Source organism: Castor canadensis, chromosome 8 (assembly GCF_047511655.1).
Source record: "Castor canadensis chromosome 8, mCasCan1.hap1v2, whole genome shotgun sequence".
NCBI lineage: Eukaryota > Metazoa > Chordata > Mammalia > Rodentia > Castoridae > Castor > Castor canadensis.
The window spans coordinates 107,543,397-107,563,990 of NC_133393.1; the positions used below are offsets into that span (position 1 = coordinate 107,543,397).

General features: G+C 35.8%; 1 protein-coding gene across 1 annotated transcript in view; it reads left to right on the plus strand.

Moving 5' to 3' along the window:
- The window catches only part of Cand1 (cullin associated and neddylation dissociated 1), a 57,745-nt gene extending 38,356 nt beyond the window's left edge, over positions 1 to 19,389 (plus strand). Inside the window, exons 15-17 of the mRNA XM_074083857.1 lie at positions 864 to 16,262; positions 16,472 to 16,620; positions 18,953 to 19,389. Of these exons, the coding sequence (XP_073939958.1) occupies positions 864 to 1,088 (225 nt within the window). The 3' untranslated portion in view covers positions 1,089 to 16,262; positions 16,472 to 16,620; positions 18,953 to 19,389. The remainder of the gene's footprint in view (positions 1 to 863; positions 16,263 to 16,471; positions 16,621 to 18,952) is intronic.
- Positions 19,390 to 20,594: the final 1,205 nt, after the last annotated feature.

Here is a 20,594-nt window from a genome sequence, read left to right on the forward strand (position 1 = left end):
TAAATGAAAATGAATGACTACTTTGCACAATTAATATGACAATAAAAATAATTATGCTAGCATCATATGTAGCATTTGGTTTAAAAAGTTTACCTGTTGAATACAAATACTTTATAAAACTTAGCACTGTTAGTGCTATTCTTGAAAGCTTTTGTTTTTGCTATAACAGTATTATGAGTGTTTTGAAGTACTAATGTGGAATAAGATGTAAGATGTGATAGGACCATAAAAAAGGAAGTATTTAATTCTGGTTATGCAGAGAAGCATAGGAAGGGTGGTGACATATGAGAGTGGTGACATTTAAAATGTGTCTCAGAAAATCAGAATTTTATTTCAGACCAAGAAACTTAAATAAGGCTTTTTAAATCAAAGTAATTACATGAATAAAGGCACCAGGGATATGATTTTTGTGGTGTTTGAAGAATAGTGAATAGAAGGGTAGCTACAGGCATAGTTTCTTGATGAGGGGACCAAAGTAGGACTTGCTAAGCAGATAAGACCTTTGAGTCCCAATCTCTTTGTTTCAACCTTGTGAGTCCAAATTTTGTCTTTATAGGGCTTTGTGTAAAATGTTCCCTTAAAAGGTAATGTAGGGGGTAAATCTCTCCAAGGTACATTGTAAACATTTATGACTATGTCACAATGGAACTCCTCAATGCATACTAATAAAAGTGTTAATAATAATAAAAAAGCCGTTGCTTTGAAAAGACGTTTAAAACTGTGTTTAGACGGTAGTGTGCCTTTTGGATCTACAAAACAGTTGACTTTGTGTTTTTATTTACCAAATATTCCTGTCTGCTTAAATTTTTTAAATAACAGAGCTGTCTTTATAGCATGTAATCTCCGTTTACTCTGTATTACAGGTAAAGGCAAACTCAGTAAAGCAGGAGTTTGAAAAGCAAGATGAATTAAAGCGATCTGCCATGAGAGCAGTAGCAGCACTGCTAACCATTCCAGAAGCAGAAAAGAGTCCACTGATGAGTGAATTCCAGTCGCAGATCAGTTCTAACCCTGAGCTGGCGGCCATCTTTGAAAGTATCCAAAAAGATTCATCATCCACTAATTTGGAATCAATGGACACTAGTTAGATGTTTGTTCAACATGGGGACCATTACATTTGACCATACAATGCACTGAATTGACAAGTTAATCATAAGACGTGGAAAGAGAAGTGTCTAAAAGCTTCAAAATGTTCCACTTATTTTTCTTTTCTGAGACAGTTCAGCTTTCTTCCATTGTTTTTGTAGCATTTATTTCAGAAATACATATTTCCATAATCCAGAGGTTGTAAAACCACTAATGTTTTAGTGGTTAGGGCAACATTTAAAATGAAACTAAATGTTTGGTTTATGGAATGTGGCAATAGGGTGCAGTATCTATTTACCTTGTAATGTTTAGGATTAAAATGTTAAAATTTTGTGACCATGAATTTCTTTGTTTTATAAATTTTCTCATTTAAAACTCAAAAATTCTGCAAGACAAAAACCATGTTTTTTTTTGTTTCAACAACTTTGGTTGATTTTTAGCTGGCAGACGAGACTATCCATATAAGATTTGTTCTATTTCAGAGGGGTTGGTAGTTTTAAAAGAATAATAAGGTATCATTTTTTAAGTATATGGACTAACAATAGCCCTGTTGCGCACACTAATTTTGCATGAGCAAGTTTACAAATATGTATTGTCTGTAAAACAGCATGTGCAGATTGTTCATAATACAAAAGTTAAAATAAGTATTAGTGCAATTTTCAGATATTTATTTTTGCACAGAAAACACCTATCTGGAGAGAGGAGTAAATTTTTGAAACTGATTTTCTTAATGCTCGTGTGAATTTGCAGATGTTTTCAGCAAATCAAGTCACAGTAACAATTTGCCACTTTTTTTCTATTATAAATTTTCTTACACATTTAAAATTTGAATATTTAAATACTCAGTTTTTCTCAGTTACCCATTTGTGTGCGTGTGTTTCCACATAGAAGTTCTTAAAGCCAGATGATTATTTCATTCCTATTGGATGTCTACCTTCCTTATCAAAGGATACAAATACTATGTATGCTTTTTAATTTTGTTTCTAGGAAATTTCTGAAGCTGGCTATCACAGGTTTGTTAGCTGATAATATTTTCTTGTAGTTAAGATTTTTTCTCATCTCTCGTAGAGCTTACTTACATTATATTTGGTTAGTGTTAACTGCTTTTTCCTGGTAAAGAGATCTGTGCTCGGCGGGGGACAGCTTTTTGCAGTACCTTTGGTGTAGTTGAAATTTTATTTAACATATTTTTTCAGTGAGCTCATTTCATACTGTAGCCTCTTCCTTCAAATTTGTGGTGCTCCTGTAACAGTAAGAACTAACTTCTGAAATAAAGGACATCTCATTATGCTGTGCAAACATAGTTTACATGTATTGAAAGAGGCAGTTGTTAAATTGACCAGTTTCAGTCAGATGTTTGAAAATTGTACCCTTTATTTTTGAAACTGTGAATTATTTTTCCTGCTATATTACTTACCTGCTTTAACATTCAAATATGCAATGGTTTTAATTGATAACAGACTGTGCTTACTAGATTAACAGCTTGGTTTTGAATATGAAGATGATAATGCAGAAGGCATTGCTACTAGTAAGGATTTTGATCAGTACATTGACATGGAAGCATACATGAAGTGAGTGCCATTTCAAATGGCAGGTGATAGCTTATACCATAATTTGCATAAGGTTGTAATAGGAATTTATTTTGAGATGTTAGTGTATTATGTACTATGCATTACTGTAGTATACATGTTATGGATCTATTTAATTTTTTTTGGTTACATGATTTCACAATAAATTACAATACTGCAGGCTCTAGGACTGAATAGGAGACTGACATGCATATGTTTTTTGAAATCTCTTAGTTAACTGCTTAAAGTTAAATTCAAATATTTGTATTATATTTTTCCTTTGTTTGTAACTTCCTAGATGCATGTTATGTTGTGGGTTTTTTTTTAAGTCTTACAAGCCAGCTCATTTTTCTAACAAATTCTTGTACTACTGAAGAAAATAGATCCTGCTTTTATGGTTTAGTGTTAATCTACAAACACACACAACACAGTAACGGAGAAGGATGATCAGAATTTAAATGCTGAGTTATACTGATTAACTCCACATTTCATGGTGATGTGATTCAGATACTGGAATGGAGGTAGTAAGATGTGAAGTCTAGACATACTCTACCACTTGTGCTACTTATTGAAAATATTAGGATGTTCTGCTTAGCAGCTCTCCACATGAGGGTTCCGAAAAGTTAGCAGTATGAGAACAAGCTGTTTGCTGATTTGCATGCAGACATTTGCATTAGTTTAATCTATATGAAATTTTTTTTTTTGGTGGTAGATAGTACATCTACACTTGAGCTACACCCCATCACTTACCTGATTTTTTTTTGAAGCTTGGTATGGGGTTGAGTTTTGACTTTATGTTATGAAACTAAACAGAAAGGAAAGGAAATTTGATATTGTAGAGCCTAACATTAAAAGTTATGTATAAAATCAGTAGAACTAAATGATAATGTTTAATATTTTGGTCATGTCTCCTTTTTTTGGCAGTACTGGGGTTTGAACTCTGTCTTATGCTTCTTAGGAAGGCACTCTACCAACTTGAGCCTCTCTGCTAAGCCCTCTGTTGTGTTGGATATTTTCAAGATAAGGGCTCTTTTGAGTAGCTAGGATTATAGGTATAAGCCACTGGTACCCGGTGATGGTCATGTATTATTTTTAATGATATCTGAAAAATGCTTAAATATTAGCAATTAAAATCTTGAAAAGTTGGAATATGATGACTTCATTAAATGTTTGTATTTAAGCGATTTTTAATTATACTCAAACAACCAAGTTACTTTTTTCCTTACATATTCCCTGGTGAACAAAGAAACACAGGACATGTCTAATTAACCAGTTCTAGGGGATGTCCTGACATTTTTATATCTGGCTCAGTACCAGCCGTACAATTACAAATACTTTTGATTGAAGTTCAAACTGGTGAAGTATACAAAATCTTCAGTCATTGAAGAATTCAGTTAACTTGTTAATGAGCCTTTTAATTTGTATTTAGTCATATGACAAAGTATATAGCAATGCTTCTTAATTAAAGTAGCATTTTCTGCCCATTCTAATTGTACTGAAAATTCTTGGGAGACCAAGGCAAGAGGACCTTGAATTTGAGGCCAGCCTGGGCTACAGAGTAAGTATGACCCTGTCTCAAAACAAACAAAAAGATTAACTGAAAATTAAATTATTAAAATTGTCAATATTTGGATATTTAGATACTAAATTTCAGCAAAATTTTTAAATTCTAGCTCTTTTAAATTGAATCAAATTTTCAAACCACTGCCACCACAAATTCATACATTTTTTGAAATCTTGTTTGATTTTCTATTCAATAGAAAACTTGCAGTTATAGTAATAGGTCATTTACTGTTTAGAAAAAAGTTATTCTTGTTTTAACTGAATATTCCAGTTAACTAAAATTTCTTTATACTTTTGATTGCAAAAATAGAACATAATAGAAGTATTTGACTACCAGCTATGAAAAGCTCACCATATAAAGCTGTTTTCTTATGAAAAAAGCAAAATGAAATCACATATTTTTCCTTCCTAATACAGTAACTAGCTTGTTTTCATATTAATACCTGGAAAAGATTTTGTGAAGAGCTTTCAGCAACATGTTTTTGCTCTCCATAATTTAGAGTGCTAGCTTTAAATCTACAAAGAGGTTTGATTTTGTAGGACATTTAAAAAGCCAATTTTAATTAAAAGTACCAAGTAGGTAATGCATATGATTGTATTTTGTTGAGTCCTGTAATATCAGTGTGTCAGGTTTCAGAATGATTTTAGTAGGTGAAGCTCTGTCTTGGAGCATTAGTATCCTGGCTTTCATACCTTTAAATCCTGCTTTGAGATGATTATGTGGGATGATTGGGAAGCTTGTTTTGCTGAGGTTTTAAGTAGAAAGGAAAAAACCCACATTTTTTTAAATGAAATTCTTTACAGATTAGGGAGTATTGGAATTAGTGTATTTAGCCAATGTTATTAACAGTAGATGAACATGGAATGATTTTATTCTAGAATGCTTATTAAAAAGAGACTAAAGAATTATGCTTTGTATGATACCATAATAGCTCCATGTTTTGATAGTCTGTAATGATTCTATTCCTCCTCATAATTATTTTACAGACATTTCACTTGTAAACATGATAAAAACTGCTTGCTTAGGTAGGGGCAGCTAAGCATGTATAACGCTAGTTTATGTGTAATCCTAGTGTAGCATTTTCAAAAGGTGTGTGTTTGCTTGCAATCCTAAATTAGATGTTCCCAGGAGATCTGGAAATGAGCTTCTGGCTTTATTCTAGAAATAAAAATCCATGTTTTCTTCCAGAATTTATACTTCAGTAGAAAAATTAATTATTTTGGATCAGAATTTTAGACCTTGAGACTATTAACATTTTAGACTTTGTACATATTTTTAGGAGTGTTTTGTCTTCTATCCACTAGATACCAGTAAGTACTAGCCCTGTCTAGTTATAACAACCGACATTGTCTCTAGACATTGCTCTGTGCCCCCAGGTGAAGGGAGACAGATATTGCCATGTTTGAGAATCATTTCGAGAAAGAATTTTTGTTTCTAGCAGCTATGTCCACCTGAGATTCTAGTTAGGTATTTCTTTGGAGAAGATAAGCAGGTCTTGTGTTTACACAGGCAAGAAATTTTCAGGTATTCCTATTTTTAAAAAAAATTTTCCTAATTATACCTAAGCACTGCTTCAAATTAACCTATTCTACTAATTAATTAAAATGGTCATGATTTAGTGAAATAGGTTTCTACTTCACGTATGTCCTCTAATGATTTTTAAATGTATGGATTTTACTAAATTCCTTAATTTATTCCTCCGGCTATAAAGTGGCTTTGTGCTCTTTTAATAGAAATTATTTTAAAGGGGTCACTAGTGTAAACTGTGAGCTGAGGCAATTTAAGTGCATCGAAGCCAAAAAGCTGCATACAAGTTCAGGAGCAGTAGCCATGAGCAACCAAAGCACTCGAATTCTAAAAAAGCTCAGGTAGATGGATTTTCAGCGTTACTAGTTACTTTCTCTTCCTGAGAACAGTTTGTTACTTTGTTTTCTTGAACTAAAGACTTGTTTACCAGTAGTGGCAGTTTTCTGTTTACTTGATGCCAAATAATGGTATTTTGTATGACTCCAAAGCCTATTTGAAGATTTTAAAGTCTGCAAATGGCAGAAAAATTGCTAACAAATGACCTATTTGAAACAAGACCATTAAATGAGTAATCTTCCAAGTTTCTGAGCCATGTCATTTCCACTTGAGTGAAGTAGCATAAACAAGGATAAATTAATTTCCCTTTACATAATATTAGCAAAATATTAATAGGGCTAAATTGGCCAGGAATTTAAATACAGAATGTTGACCAAATTTGAAAACTTTGTACAGTTTACCACATATTTATAGGTTTTTCCCCTATAGCTGAAAATTGATATTCATAGTCTTAAAATCTACATTTAAAAGATAAATTTAGAAATTTGTTCCAGCATCAGTTTTCCTCTACATACAGCCTGGGAGTCAGAAGAGCATGTGTGGCTGCCAAAATGAGAGCACCACTGCTGATATGCATGCCGCCATCATTCTTACCAGCACTCTATATGTTAAGACACAAAAAATCTGACAGAACCTGTAAAAATACATTACCATGCTTCTATTCCTGTATATGGATCACCAAAGACACAGAAAATTATATTTTTCCCTTCCCTTGATACCTCTTTCTCTTTAGTAGTATGCACTTGACATGTCTGTGGGGAAGATACACTACATAATTGCTGTTAATTAGCATAATAGAGAAATACAGGGTCTGGTGTGTTTTATGGCACAAAGGTTCTGGTGTGGGAGTCTGCACAGATCTAAGTTAGGGAAATAATATTCCTTGTCTTGAGAACAGTATTGACAGAAGCATAGAGGCAAAGGTGTGGCTCAACTGGTAAAGTGCCTGCTTTGCAAGCTTGAAGTCCTGAGTTCAAACCCCAATTCCACCAAAAACAAGACCCCTAAGTTTCTAGAAGCATAAAGGCAAGACTATGGTGTGTTCAGGAGCTCAGTTTTGCTGCAGTTTAGAATGTAAGTGGGAGAGTAGTGAGAGGCTGGAAAGGACAGAAGATTGGGGACCTTGCAAACAGTTTGAATTTGATTGCAAGAGCACCAGCAAGTCACAAAATAGGCTTAAAAGCCAGGCAGTGACGTGAGGATACGTATTTTTGAAAGCTTAGCTGTAGTTTATAGAATGAGTTGGAAGGAAGGAAGGTAAGGCATTGCTAATGAGTGAGGACATTATTGAGGTAATAACAGATGAAGGAGTGGTAAACTGAACCAATATAGTTTTGGAAATATATAAAATATGCTGCAATATGGAGTTCCTTAAATAGGTGGGCTAGAACAAGGTGATTTATTCTTTTATGTCCAGTGTTGGTAGAATGGGGAGTGGGGAAAGGAATCTGCTTTCCATCTCTCCTGGAACCCAGGATGACCAAGACACCATTCAGAACATTGGTGTTTGCTGTGGCAGAGGGAAAGTGAGTAGTGAATCATATCTGACTCAGTGCTTTCATTTGAAATGGCACCACTTCTGACATTTTGATGGATAAGCAGTCTTGCTAAATAACAGCTAAATACTCATTCTCAAGATTGGTGAGAATAGTGAGTTTAGGGTTGAGCTGGAGAAGCATGGGAAAATGGTTAGGTCAAATGTACACTCCACCACAAAATTCCACGTTCCTATTCTTAAAAATTCTTTTCAATCACCCTGTCGGATCTTTTATGCTCAGACTCCTATCCTGTCTCCCTTAGCATTTCCTCACTGTGGTCTACAACCAACCCTACTGTTTTCACTCTCTTTTTAAGCAGTAGCACTTAGGGTTGTGGGAAATGCATTGTCTACCTCAAACACATCTCAAATGTATTTTTTTCATTGTCACATTTCAAATATTTTTCCAAATGAAAACAGAAGTCTCTGTAAAAGCACTAGTAATTTAGATGTTTTCTGACATGTTCTTAGATACCCTCACTTAACATTCCAACTCTGTGAGTCTTGTTTTGATCAGTTTTATCTCCACTGTTTTAACTTTCTCTGATTTTAGTCTTGTAAATTGACAAATTACAGTATTTATGCAGCACAGTGACATACATACATACAGTGTGAAATGATTAAGTCAAGCTAATTAACATCCATTACCTCAATACTTGTGTGTTGAGAAGATTTGAGATCTACTTTCGGCATTTTTCAGTATACATTACTATTAACTCTAGTCACCATTGCTATGCAGTAGATATCAAAGTTATTTCTCCTGTCTTAACTGAAACCTTGCACCTACTGTTTCATTTTGCATGCTCTAATTTTTATCCAGAGTTGTTTGAACTTAAACTCCAATATCTTCCTCTAACTACAACCTATCAATCAAATTCTGTCAATCACTCTAAAACTGATTTTTTAGCTTCATACAGTCCTGTAGTCTGTATTTCCCACAATTTTCTCTCTGTTCCTCCATGCTCTCTGGCTGATTTTGTAAATGTTTTGATATGTAATTTTGGTACAATTACATATCCTTTTATTGGGTTACATATACTCCCATTTTCTATAATTTCCTTTTCTTTAAGTGTTTCCATTTAATCCCTACCCCCATACTCGGCAACCATTAGACTCATGTCCATTCCCAACCTTCTGTCCTCTTCACGGAGGTTGTACTGTTACCCTTAGCCCAAGACCATCCTTCCCCCACAGCCTAGTTCCCTCCAGTACCAGGTTTCAGTTAATTGATCTCCAATCTTTCCCACATACCTCTACTGATTCTACTGCTGTACTTTGAAAAAGATGCTAAAGTCTCATCTAAAAGATTCTTAAAATTTGTAAATGTATCTTCCTTAAGATACCATCTGTCTGAAGAGATTGTTGCTTTCCTAATTTCTTGCCTTCAGTTCTCAATCTATTCTACTCTGGCTTTCATCCCTATGTTATTGATCATAGCAAAATAATTTCAGTGAACTCGGATGCTAAAGCATAACATTTAAGTTTTTTTTTCTTGTTTCTGTTACTTATACTGTTGGTCACTCCCTTCTTGAAGCTACTTTGGTTTCTAGGACACTACTTACCTATAAGGTCCTTCAGTCCACATACCTTCTCATTACATGTAATCCTTTCTGAGTCATCCCATCTATTCTTACGGTTTGCATATTGGTTTCTTAATCTATATAGTCAGTCCATGCCCCTGTGTTTCAGACTAATATCGAGTCACCTGCTGGATACCTCATTTAGATATGTTGCACCTCAAACAGATTATCTAAAGCTGAACTCATTCATCCTCTTTCATAGTTCATCCTGTCTTTATTCCTTTGCTAATGGCACTCCATTTACCTCTCTACTGAACCTGGAAGTCTGAGAGCCTTGCTTAGCATGAATTTCGAGGTAGAACAAAAATAGGGATTCTGCTGCCAGACATTACATGGGTTTGAATTTTGTACAGACTTAGGTAAGTTATGCAACCTAATTTTCCTTGTCTACAATATAGGGCGAGCAGAGGTAATAAGGTACCTTATAGGGTTATTTTGAGGATCAAATAGTAATACTTGTAAGTCACTTAAAACTACCTGGCACATACTAAATGCTATGTAATTGTTAACTCAGCATTCTGCCCAGTTTGTTTCCCAAATATCTTTTATGCTCATTTCCACTACTATTCAGATTCAAGACCTCATTTCCTCATTATCGACTGTACTGCTGCAAATGCCCCTTAATTGCTGTTTCTCTCTTCATTCATTCAGCAAGTTAATTTATTATGCACTTAGTTAGGTGCTGCCAAGGCAACAGACAGGTAAAAGGCAATACAAGATACCAAGAAGCTTGCTGGTTATGATGACAAGACTGAAATAAGGAAGCATCATAAAATTCTGCTCCACAGGAAATTTGCAATTCATGGATGATATAAAATCTGTTAAAGATTTCTTGGAAGAGTGGTTTTCAAATGAGTATATATCACAGTCCTCTTGTTAAACTAGATTGCTGGGCCCTGTCCAGAGGTCATATTTTCAGTACATTGTGGAACCCAGTAACTCTCATTCCTAAAGAGTTCCAGATCTTAATGTTGCCTCCCAATGTCACCCAGAAAGCTTTTATTCCTAAGGCCTTCTAAACAACTGTGAAAACAATGGTTCTGATCATTTCACATCTTTGTACTGCATCCTTCAATGGCTCCCTTTTGCCCACAGGATAAATGCAAGCTCCAGATCCAGTTTCTGTCTACCTGTTCAGACTTAACATCTGTTACACTTAGGATTAACCTTTGTCGTCTAGCAACCATAAAATGATTGCTACTATGATGGATACTATGCTGCTTTTTGCCTTCATACCTTTACTCAAGTTCAAGGTATGCCTTTTGCCTAGAAAGCCCTGCTTTCTTTTTATTTGGCTGGCTGTGATTCATCTTGTAAGTTAAGTCAAGGACTTCAGGAAGATGTCCTTCTGACAAGTGACGACGAGCCCTAACTCCTGTGTTTAGAGCTTGAACCCTATTCCCAAGCATGTAATACAGTCAAAAACTTTTAAAAGCACCTTTTATGTTAATGCTGATGCAGATAACTGCTGTTCCTCACATGTTCTCCATGCCATTGCTAATGGTTACTGAGGGGGGAGGGTGTGGGAAGAGCCAGCTGGCCCAACTGTTCCTAACCCTTTGTGTTTTAACAATACTGCCAATAACTGAGCACTGTTTTCCATATTAATGACACAGCCTGGAATTTTTTCTGGGCCTTGACGAGACCAAAAGTAATCTACCTTTTCTTATTTGTGGCATCCTCCACTTTGATGCCCCGTTTTCTCTTAGAGAAAATTTTGAAATACTTGGACCTTCTTTCTCACTTTTCATATTGATCTTGATCTTGATCTATTTCTTATATAAATGTTTACTGCTAATTCAGATTTTTATTTTTTTAATCTGAAGATTGAACCCAGTGCCTTACATGTGCTTAACCACCAAGGTACATCCTCAGAGCTTAGTTTTCTGAGACAGGAACTGGCTGTGTAGCTCAGGCTGCCATTGAACCCACTCTGTAGCAAACTAGCCTAAAACTCAGGATCCTCTTGCCTTTACATCCCAAATACTGGGATTATAGTTGTGTGTTACCAAGCTTGGCATTTTGGTAGAATTTTGAGACAATAAATACAAGCACATGAAATTTATCTGCCATCTTGGAGCTTTTTATAGTCTTATGCTTTAATAAAAAACAATACAGTTGTCAAAGTTTCTGGACCTAAATGTGGATTCAAATCTGATTCTTCTTCTTGTGAGTAGAATTTAGGCTAATGATTAGTGTCCCCATATCTATTTCCTCATCAGTAAAATGAAGGTAATGTGTACCAGGCCCAAAAAATTGTTAAGAAAGTTAACACACACAACATAGAGTATGGTGTAGGTAAGTACTCAAAAATATTTTTTAAACATGTTTATTCATGAATGGCTGTAAGATTAATTGTCCACTCACAGATTTTTCGTGTAATTCCCATTGCCTGGACTTTTCTAACAGGGAAAGGGAGGTGATGAAATGTACCTTGAGAAAAACATTTTATCCTGCATGTTGAGAATCCTAGGATGACTTGAAATTAGCATAATTTATTAGTAAATTAAGGCAGTGAAGCTATAAAGACTAGTTATCAGAAACCATTAACAAATAGTATCTTAACTAGTGAAAGATTAAAACAATCTCATCTGAAATCAGATTCTAAATTACTACCATTATTATGTAGCATTATTGTATAACATTGACTTAGAGATTTTCAAAAACAAAATGAAAAATAGACCAAGTGGTTCACACTGTGATCCCAGCTACTTGAGAGGTGGAGATAGGAAGATTGCTGTTCAAGGCCAACCCAGACAAAAAGTTAGGGAAATCCTATTTCAAAGCTGGGTGTGGTGGTACATGTCTTTATTCCTACCTACTTGAGAGATAGAGATAGGATTGCAGTCCATGGCTAGCCTTGGAAATAGCATGATACACTATATGCAACATAACTAAAAGCAAAAGGAGCTGAGAGCATGACAAGTGGTAGAGCATTTACCCTGAGTTCAAACTCTAGTACCGCCAAAAACAATAAAGTGAAAAAGAAAGATGACAATGAATAATGGAAGTTAGAGAAAAATAAAACTTTCTTTTCTATGGTTAAGATAATTATACACTGATGTCACCAAGAGAATCTAGCAAGAAAAAAGCTTAAAATTGATAAGAGAATTTGCTAAGGTGGATTCTTTTAAAGGAAGAATTTCCAGAAGTTACTTGGAGGATAACAGAAAATGGGGCTGGTATCTGGGTCACTTCATCCTAGGACTCATAACTTCTGTTCCCACAAACTTGCTAGATGTGCTATAAACAAAGGCTTGACATTGGCTCTTTATCCAACACCCAAGATGGCCGATTCTCCCAGGGGAGCACAAACATGTAGACTAAAATACCTCAAAAACAGAGGTAGGTATTGTTACCTTTGTCCTTCAAAGTTAGCCAAATCTTTGTGTTCTGAATCTGAGTTTTTCTTCCTCAGGTGTTTCATGTCTAAGCACAGGCATTACCACCAACCCTGAAGTCAAACATGTCACCTAGTTTTCTTTTGGAAGGGGAAGGTTTGGCAAATGAGAGGAAAGAGAAATGAGACATGGAATGTTGGAGGAAACAACAGTAGGGAGTTGGGAAAAGAATGGGAGCTTCTGTGACTAGGGAAAGTGGAGGTGGGGCACATATCTACAATTGTTGGGGAGGACTCTATGTTCCTACATAAGGCCCAAGATTTTGAATGTGATTGCTGTCTGGTCTGAGTTCTGTGGCTTACAAGGTTTGGAAAAAGATTCCTTAGCTCTTCAGGAGAATGGACTACATGGACTTGGACAATGAGTTAAGAATAGAGGACCCTAATCCCAATTCCATCCCAGGACTCTTGTGCGTGTTCCACTTCCATTAGCAAGACTGAGATTAAATTTCATGCTTCTTTGAATAGTGAGGGTCTCAGAGTCAATTTTATTTAAAACATTTCAGTATGCTTTAATGCTGTGAGCATATGCCATGTGTTTGGGAGAAGATTAAATATTGAAGAGAAGGAAACTGCAAACCTGAAAAAAATTTGGTGAAGAGGTTAATTTGTTTATATTCCAGGGAGAAATAACAAGAAAGCTAAGGACTAGAGGGGGATACAAATTGAAGAGTAATATATACAGAGGAAAGAATGTAACTCATAAGCATATGGCTCAATTACTTATCAAAAAAATGTGCATACACCCATGCATACTGTTTAGGAGAGAACTGTTAGTATTCTTGTCTCCTTGCTGCTTCTCTTCTCTTTGCTCTGGTAACATGGGTTACCTCGGATTAGGACTTTGGATTCTTTCTGGTTATGCCCTCTCCCTTGGTGGGCTCATCAACTAATGATTTGCCTATATACTGACAGCTCCCAAATTGATATTTCAGTTAGAACTTCTCCCATGAACTTGAGCCCTTTATATCCAACTACCTTGTTGACATCACCACTTGGACATGTAATAAGCTTCTCCAGCATGACAGATCAGGAACTTGACTCCTGACTCTCAACGCTCATAACTTTTCTGCCTCTAGTGTACTTTATCATTATAAATGATAGCCTTGTCCTTCCAATTTCTCAACCCAGAAACTTAAATCATTCTTGATTTTTCCTTTTCTCATATAACATGTACAATTTGTAAGGAAACCTTACTTAATTTTAAAAATCATGCATAGTTCTAATTCCTTCTCAGCCTTTCTAATTCTGTCAAATCTAGTGAGGTTTATGATCATCTCTAACCTGGCTCGGTTGTTGTAACCACCTCCCACGCTCACAAACTCTGCTTCCTCACTTGTCCTCCTACAGTCTAGTCTAAACAGACAAATCTGACTGGTCCGGCTAGAAACTAAGTCTGATTCCCTAACTCAAAACCTTCCACTGGCTTTCCATGTTATTCAGAAAAGCAAACTCCTATAAGGCCGTCTATGGTCTAGTCCTCTGTTACCTCTCTTAACTTCAGTTACTCATCTCTGTTCACTCTACTGCAGCTCCTCCATCCTCCTGGTTGCTGCTTGATCGTGCCAGATACACTACCAGCTCAGGACGTTTGCACTGCCTCTTCCTTCCTCTTAGAGCACTGTTCCCCAAAGTGCTCTGTCTCTGGCAAATAACCACTTTGTTCATTCCTTCCACTTTTTGGAATGTGTACTCAAAAGTCACCAGTCCTGTCCCTCTCCTTTTCATACAGTTGTCACCTTTAAATGTACAATATAGCCTATGTATTGTATGTTTCATAAGTGCCTCTCCCTCCCCCATAGAACATAAACTCTCAGTGGAATTTTTTTTTTCAGTACTGGGAGTTGAACTCAGGGCCTACCCAACAGCCACTCCGCCAGCCCTTTTTTGTGATGGGTATTTTTGAGATAGGGTCTCATGAACTACTTGGCTGAGCTGGTTTTGAACTGTGATCCTCCTATCTCTATTTCCTGAGTAGCTAGGTTTACAGCTGTGAGCCACCAGTGCTCAGCTACCAGTGGAATTTTTTATTATCTGTTGATTTGCTACCATTAATGTATAAGAAGTATACAGTATGGGGGATAAAGGTATGGCTCAAATAGTAGAGCATCTGCCTAACAAGTCTGAAGCCCTTAGTTTAAATCCCAGTACTACAAAAAAACAAACAAAACAAAGACATACATGATGTCCTCCAATTGCATCCATTTACCTTCAAACCACTTGGTATCATTCTTCCTTATGGTTGAGTAAAACTCCATTGTGTTTATATATATATGCACATATATACATATATGTATATACATATGTATATATATGTATATATATATATGTATGCCACATTTTCTTAATCCATTCATAAGTTGCAGGGCATCTGAGTTGTTTCCATAGCTTGGCTATTGTGAACAGTGCTGTGATAAATGTCAGTATGCAAGTGTCTATTGTATCCTGACTTATGTTCCTTTGGATGTATGCCCAAGAGTGTTATCACTGGATCATATGGCAGTTCTATATTTAGCTTTTTGAGGAATCTCCATACTGCTTTCCATAATACTTAACCATAATGGTTTTGCTAATTTGCATTCCCACCAACAGTGTATAAGGGCTCCTGTTTCACTGCATCCTTGCCAGCATTTGTTGTTGTTTTTGCTCTTGAACATGTTTATTCTAATTGAGGTGAGATGAAATATTAGTGTAGTTTTGATTTGCATTTCTTTTATATGGCACCCAATAAAATCTTTTTGACTGAATGAATATGTGAGCAGATAAATGAACAAATAGCTTCCATGTTTCTAGATATCCCAGATGGTAGTGCCAACTCTATGGACATAGTAATTTCGTTAGTAATTTTAATGTCAGAATCATTGTGGCAGCACCACTTAAGGCTGCTGTTTTTACATGGGGAAACTTTTGTCAAAGTATTAATCGTTCTTTGAATCAGTAATATACTCACGATAAAAAATTCAAAATATGAATTTTTAGAAAAGCAATATGTTAAAAAACAAATCTCTCTGCTTATCTCCTAGTTTTTTTCTCTTGCTCTTAAGGCATTGCTCTTAAGTTTTTTGTGTATCATTCCAGAAATTGTTTAAAGCATTTACGAACATATTTTAGACATCTTTTTTAACCTAAATGATAGTGCACTTCCCTTATTTTTTTTCAAAATTTAGCAATGGAGCTTGAACAATCTTGCACTTTGAGGAAATACAAAGCACTTCATTCTTTTAAAGTACTCTAACATTCCATAGTATAGATTGCCCATAATTTACATAGCTAGTTTAACATTGAAGTTGTTTCCAACATACTGTCAATCCAATCAATGCTGCAGTGAATATTCTTGCAGTATTGACATGAAGACATTTTCATATGACCAAAACAAACTAAAAAGAAAGAAAGTAGATTTTAAAATGTATCAGTTAGTAATTTGTAAATGTGATGTTCTTTTTGGCTTGTTCTTGGCCATATTAAAATATCCTTATTATATATATAAGAAATTAAGCCTTACCTTATCATCAACCACTGTCCCTGTCTTGTGAAACAGGATGTGAATCAAATAGTCTCCTATCACTGAACTCCTTCCTTACTTATGCTGCACTCTGCCTCCCAGTGCTTAGACTGCCTGACTTGCCTCACCAGGGATGAGAGGGAGGAAAGAACCACCCTATAGGCAAGCCGCATATCCAAGAGTTTACTGCTCCATTATCCATTGTTCTAGGCAACTGTACAGATCGTACAGTTTCTCATTACCTTCTATATCTTGAATGGTTTGAATGTCTAATATATGTTTTATTACCTTATTTCTCTTTCAAAATTACAGTATCATTCCATTTTCTTTAAATAAGTTACTCCTTAATAATGAAACATTCTATTTTTCAGTCTGAAGACCAGGCAGATGGACTAGAGAACTTCAGAGACAAGATTTTGCTGTATTGACCTTCCTGTAACCTGAGGGTGAGAAGATGAGTAGGGGTGGTGGGCATCTGGTCCACAAGATGATCCCTTATTATCAGGTCTGGATGGCACAGGTAATCCTCAATGTAATTTCTAATGGATACCTTGTTTCTCAAAGCTATAAACCTACTTTGTATTTAGCATTCAAAACTTCTTTAAAATGTTTTGGGAAACAGAATTAGGACATCTTTAGAGGCTTACACAGTTTAAAAAGACTGACAGATATATTTAACAATAGTGATATGTACAGTGAGGAAATCCAAACAAGATACAATTTAAAATATAGGTCTCCTGTAGTCCAGCTTAGGTTAATAAATATAGTAAAGAACAGTAAGTCTTTTTTGGTAGCAAAAATGAAAACCTAGATATTTATGAAGTTTCGATAGGGCCACTTTGATTCAGGGGTATTCAGAATGTCTGTAAAATGACTTGGTTATTGGTGTCATTTTTAAATCTCTTTTGTTCTGAGACTATGTGTGCCTGTGTCATCTTTTTCATTTATTTTTCTCTCTCCTTCCTAACCAAACCATGCTCCTGCCCCCACCTTGTCCCTGCCTCCCCTACAACCCCGAGAATTTCCTTCCTGAATTTTCCCTTTACCTAATCCTTTTGTGCCCAACAGTCAAAATATTATAAAAGAATAGTAAGTTATAGATATAAAATTAAATTTCTTCATGTGCAGACTTATTCAAGTGCTATTATATATTTTTGGTGGTGGGGAGTGGTGATGAAAATAATTCTTTAATTTTTATTCTCTGATTTTTCCTCTTGATACTTTTGCCACTGTGGATTTGATGACCTTGAAAGAAAAGGTTTCTTAGTATTTGATCACTGATTTATATCAGTTATAAAATTTCTGAACTCTTTAGTAAACAAATAAATTATTAAAATGGGCATGTCAACATTTTATATTGGTGACTATAATAGTCACAGATATGGGGATGTAAGAACAAATAAACAATTCTAATTAACTATGGAGGAACTGAAGTGATTAATGTGAGTACAAAGGAGTTTTCTTTAGAAATAAACACCTGAAATAGTTTATACCCACTCATCATAATAGTAAACTCTTAGAATTAATTTGACTTTTGCAGTAGTGACAATGGAAAAGTAGTGTTATTTAATGTGATATAGCTGATATTTAAAAGTCAATATAAGTCCAGGTACACTAGTTTGCGCCTGTAATCCCAGCTATGTGGGGGCATGGTAAGAGGATCACTGTCCAAGGCCAACCCCTGGCAAAAATGCGAGTTCATTTTAATAATTTTTTTGTCTCTTTTTTCAAAGTCATCAAATCCAAAGGATTACATAGTATATTGTAGTATATTTTGAATCAGGTAGTATCAGCCTCTAGCTTTATTCTTTTGGCTCAAGATTGCTTTGCCTAAGTCAGGGTCTTTTGTGATTCCATACAAATTTTAAGTTTTTTTTCCTATTCCTGGGTGCCAGTGACTCACGCCTGTAATCCTAGCTGTCCTGGAGGCAGAGATCAGGAATGATCGTGGTTCAAAGCCAGCCATGGGCAAATAGTTCATGAGACCCTATCTCAAAAACACCCATCACAAAAAAGGGCTGGTGGAGTGGCTCAAAGTATAAGCCCTGAATTCAAGCCCCAGTACCGCAAAAGAAAAAAGAAAAAATATTTTTTCATTCCTTCTGTGAAAAGTGTTGCTTTTTCACAACATTGAATGATTATATTGAGCCTAGACAGTATGGACATCTTAATAATATTAAGTCTTCTAATCCATGAATGATGAATATCCTTCCATTTTATTTGTATCTTCTACCATTTCTTTTTAATCAATATTTGAAACTTTTCAGTATATTGATGTTTTATCCTTGGTTAAATTAGTTATAAGTATTTTAATTTTTGGTGCTGTTATAGTTGTTAGTGTTTAGAAATGCTGCTGAGTTTTATCACATGAGAAATTTTTCAGTTTTGTTTTCTTGTGGTTTGGAGATTATGTGCTGTTAGGATTGTGTGCTGACTCTGTACCTATAACTTTACTGAATTTGATTATTAGTTTTTTGGTAGACTCTTTAGGGTTTTCTGTACTAGCATGTCATCTACAAATATTGATGAATTTACTTCTTTTCCAATTTGGATGCCTTTATTTATTTAGCAGTACTGGAGTTTGAACTTAGGGCTTACACCCTGAACCACTCCGCCAGCCCTTTTTGTGATGGTTTTTTACAGACAGGGTCTCGCGAACTATTTGCCTGGGCTGGTTTCAAACTCCTATCCTCCTGCTCTCTGCCTCCTGATAGCTAGGATTGCAGGTGTGAGTTGTCAGTGCCCGGCCTTTGGATGCCTTTTACTTCTTTTCCTTCCTAAGCACTAGTGTTGAGACTTCCAGTACTATATTGAATGGAAGTGTCCAAAGTGGGCATCTTGTCTTGTTCCAGGTCTTAGAAGAAAAGCTTCAGTTATAAGGAACAGTTGTACCAAGAACCAGTGAACTCAGAAGAGGACTCAAGCTTCAAATGAGATTTCAGGTGCTACTGACATTATAGCCTGATGACCTGAGGAGAGTTCCGAGCTAACCTATACTTGGAAACCTAATCCACTTAAACTGACATAATCACTTGTGTTGTTTTGAGCTACTAAATTTTGGTCATTCATTGTATAGCAATAGAAACCTAATACATAGTTCTGTTGTGCTTCATATTCTATTGCATTACAGTCTATTGATTTTTCTCTCTTTGAGACTCTCAAATATGATGTTAGGGTTGGGTTATTTTATATCGTGTATATACTATTTCTTCATGTAAAGCTATTGCTTTACTTTTACATGCATTTGTAAATTATAGTAACAGTAAAAGAACATTTTTAATTAAGACTCCATTATTGTCATATTTGCTGAGATTTATTCATTTGGTAGCAAATTAATAGCAACAGCATTGTCAGTCACTCCTAACAGTTGCTAAGCACATGCTTTGTGACAAACATCATGCGCAGTGGGTTGTTTTTTTTTTAAATTGAATTCTCACAAAATCCTACCAAACAGGTATTACATTTATTATTACCTTTTTAAAGTCCAGGAAAATAAAGTACTAAGGGTATTGCTCAAGGTCACATACCTCAAGGAGATTGCTCAAGGTGAATGGTGGTTCCAGAATTCTACCCCAGTTTGCCCAACCCTTCAACCTGTGAATCTAACAACTATGTAATACTGTTGCAGTGACCTATAGTGTCAACATTACTGAAGGTAAAAGTCAACCCGTAGCATTCTTGAATTTCACATGAACAGTTTTTTGGGGTTTTTTCTCCTTTTTCTTTTGCAGTGCTAGTAATCAAACCCAGGGCTTCAGACATGTAGGGAAGTTCTCTACCACTAGCTCTACCCCAGCCCACACTTGTACTTTTGAGTAGTTGCAAGCAGATCTATAGGCTCATGTGATTCTACTATAATGTAACTTTGTGTCATTTAAATTTGAGAGGGCGGGGTAACCAGTGAGGGACCCCAAGCTGACGGCCAGTAAGTTCTTAGCCAGTGACTGCGTGTGCTTTGATGCTTATTAAGAAACCCAAGGGATCATTTCAGAGTTTAAGCGTTTTCCTTTACGAGGTGGTAGAGATTCCTTGCATAGTAAAGGGTAGCGTTTTAATAACATGTGACAAAGGGAAGCAGGAAAGCCTGTGGGAATTAGACATAAAGACCAATAGCAGATGAGAAACAAAGGGCCACTTATCATTAGATAGACCAGGCTGGTATACCATTAACATTAAGGAAGGACATTCTTGGCTTAGGTCTGAGGTCCAAATGGGACCCCTTAGCTCCCTCAAGCCTATCTCTAAAGTTTGGAATCTTTTACCACCTTTGTTTATATGGCCTCCTGGTAGAGGAGTTTTCATCAGTGAGCACAGGTCTGGGCATGTGTTCAGAAAGAGTAAGATGCTGGGCCCTGGAGGCAGCCCTGACTCAGTGAGAATGAACAGCAGCCAAAGGTCTGCACAGGGAAAATGGCTCTGTACACTATTAATAACATGCTGATTCATTATATCATGGATTCTGACTCATCAACAACTCCTCCCTTGGAATATCTT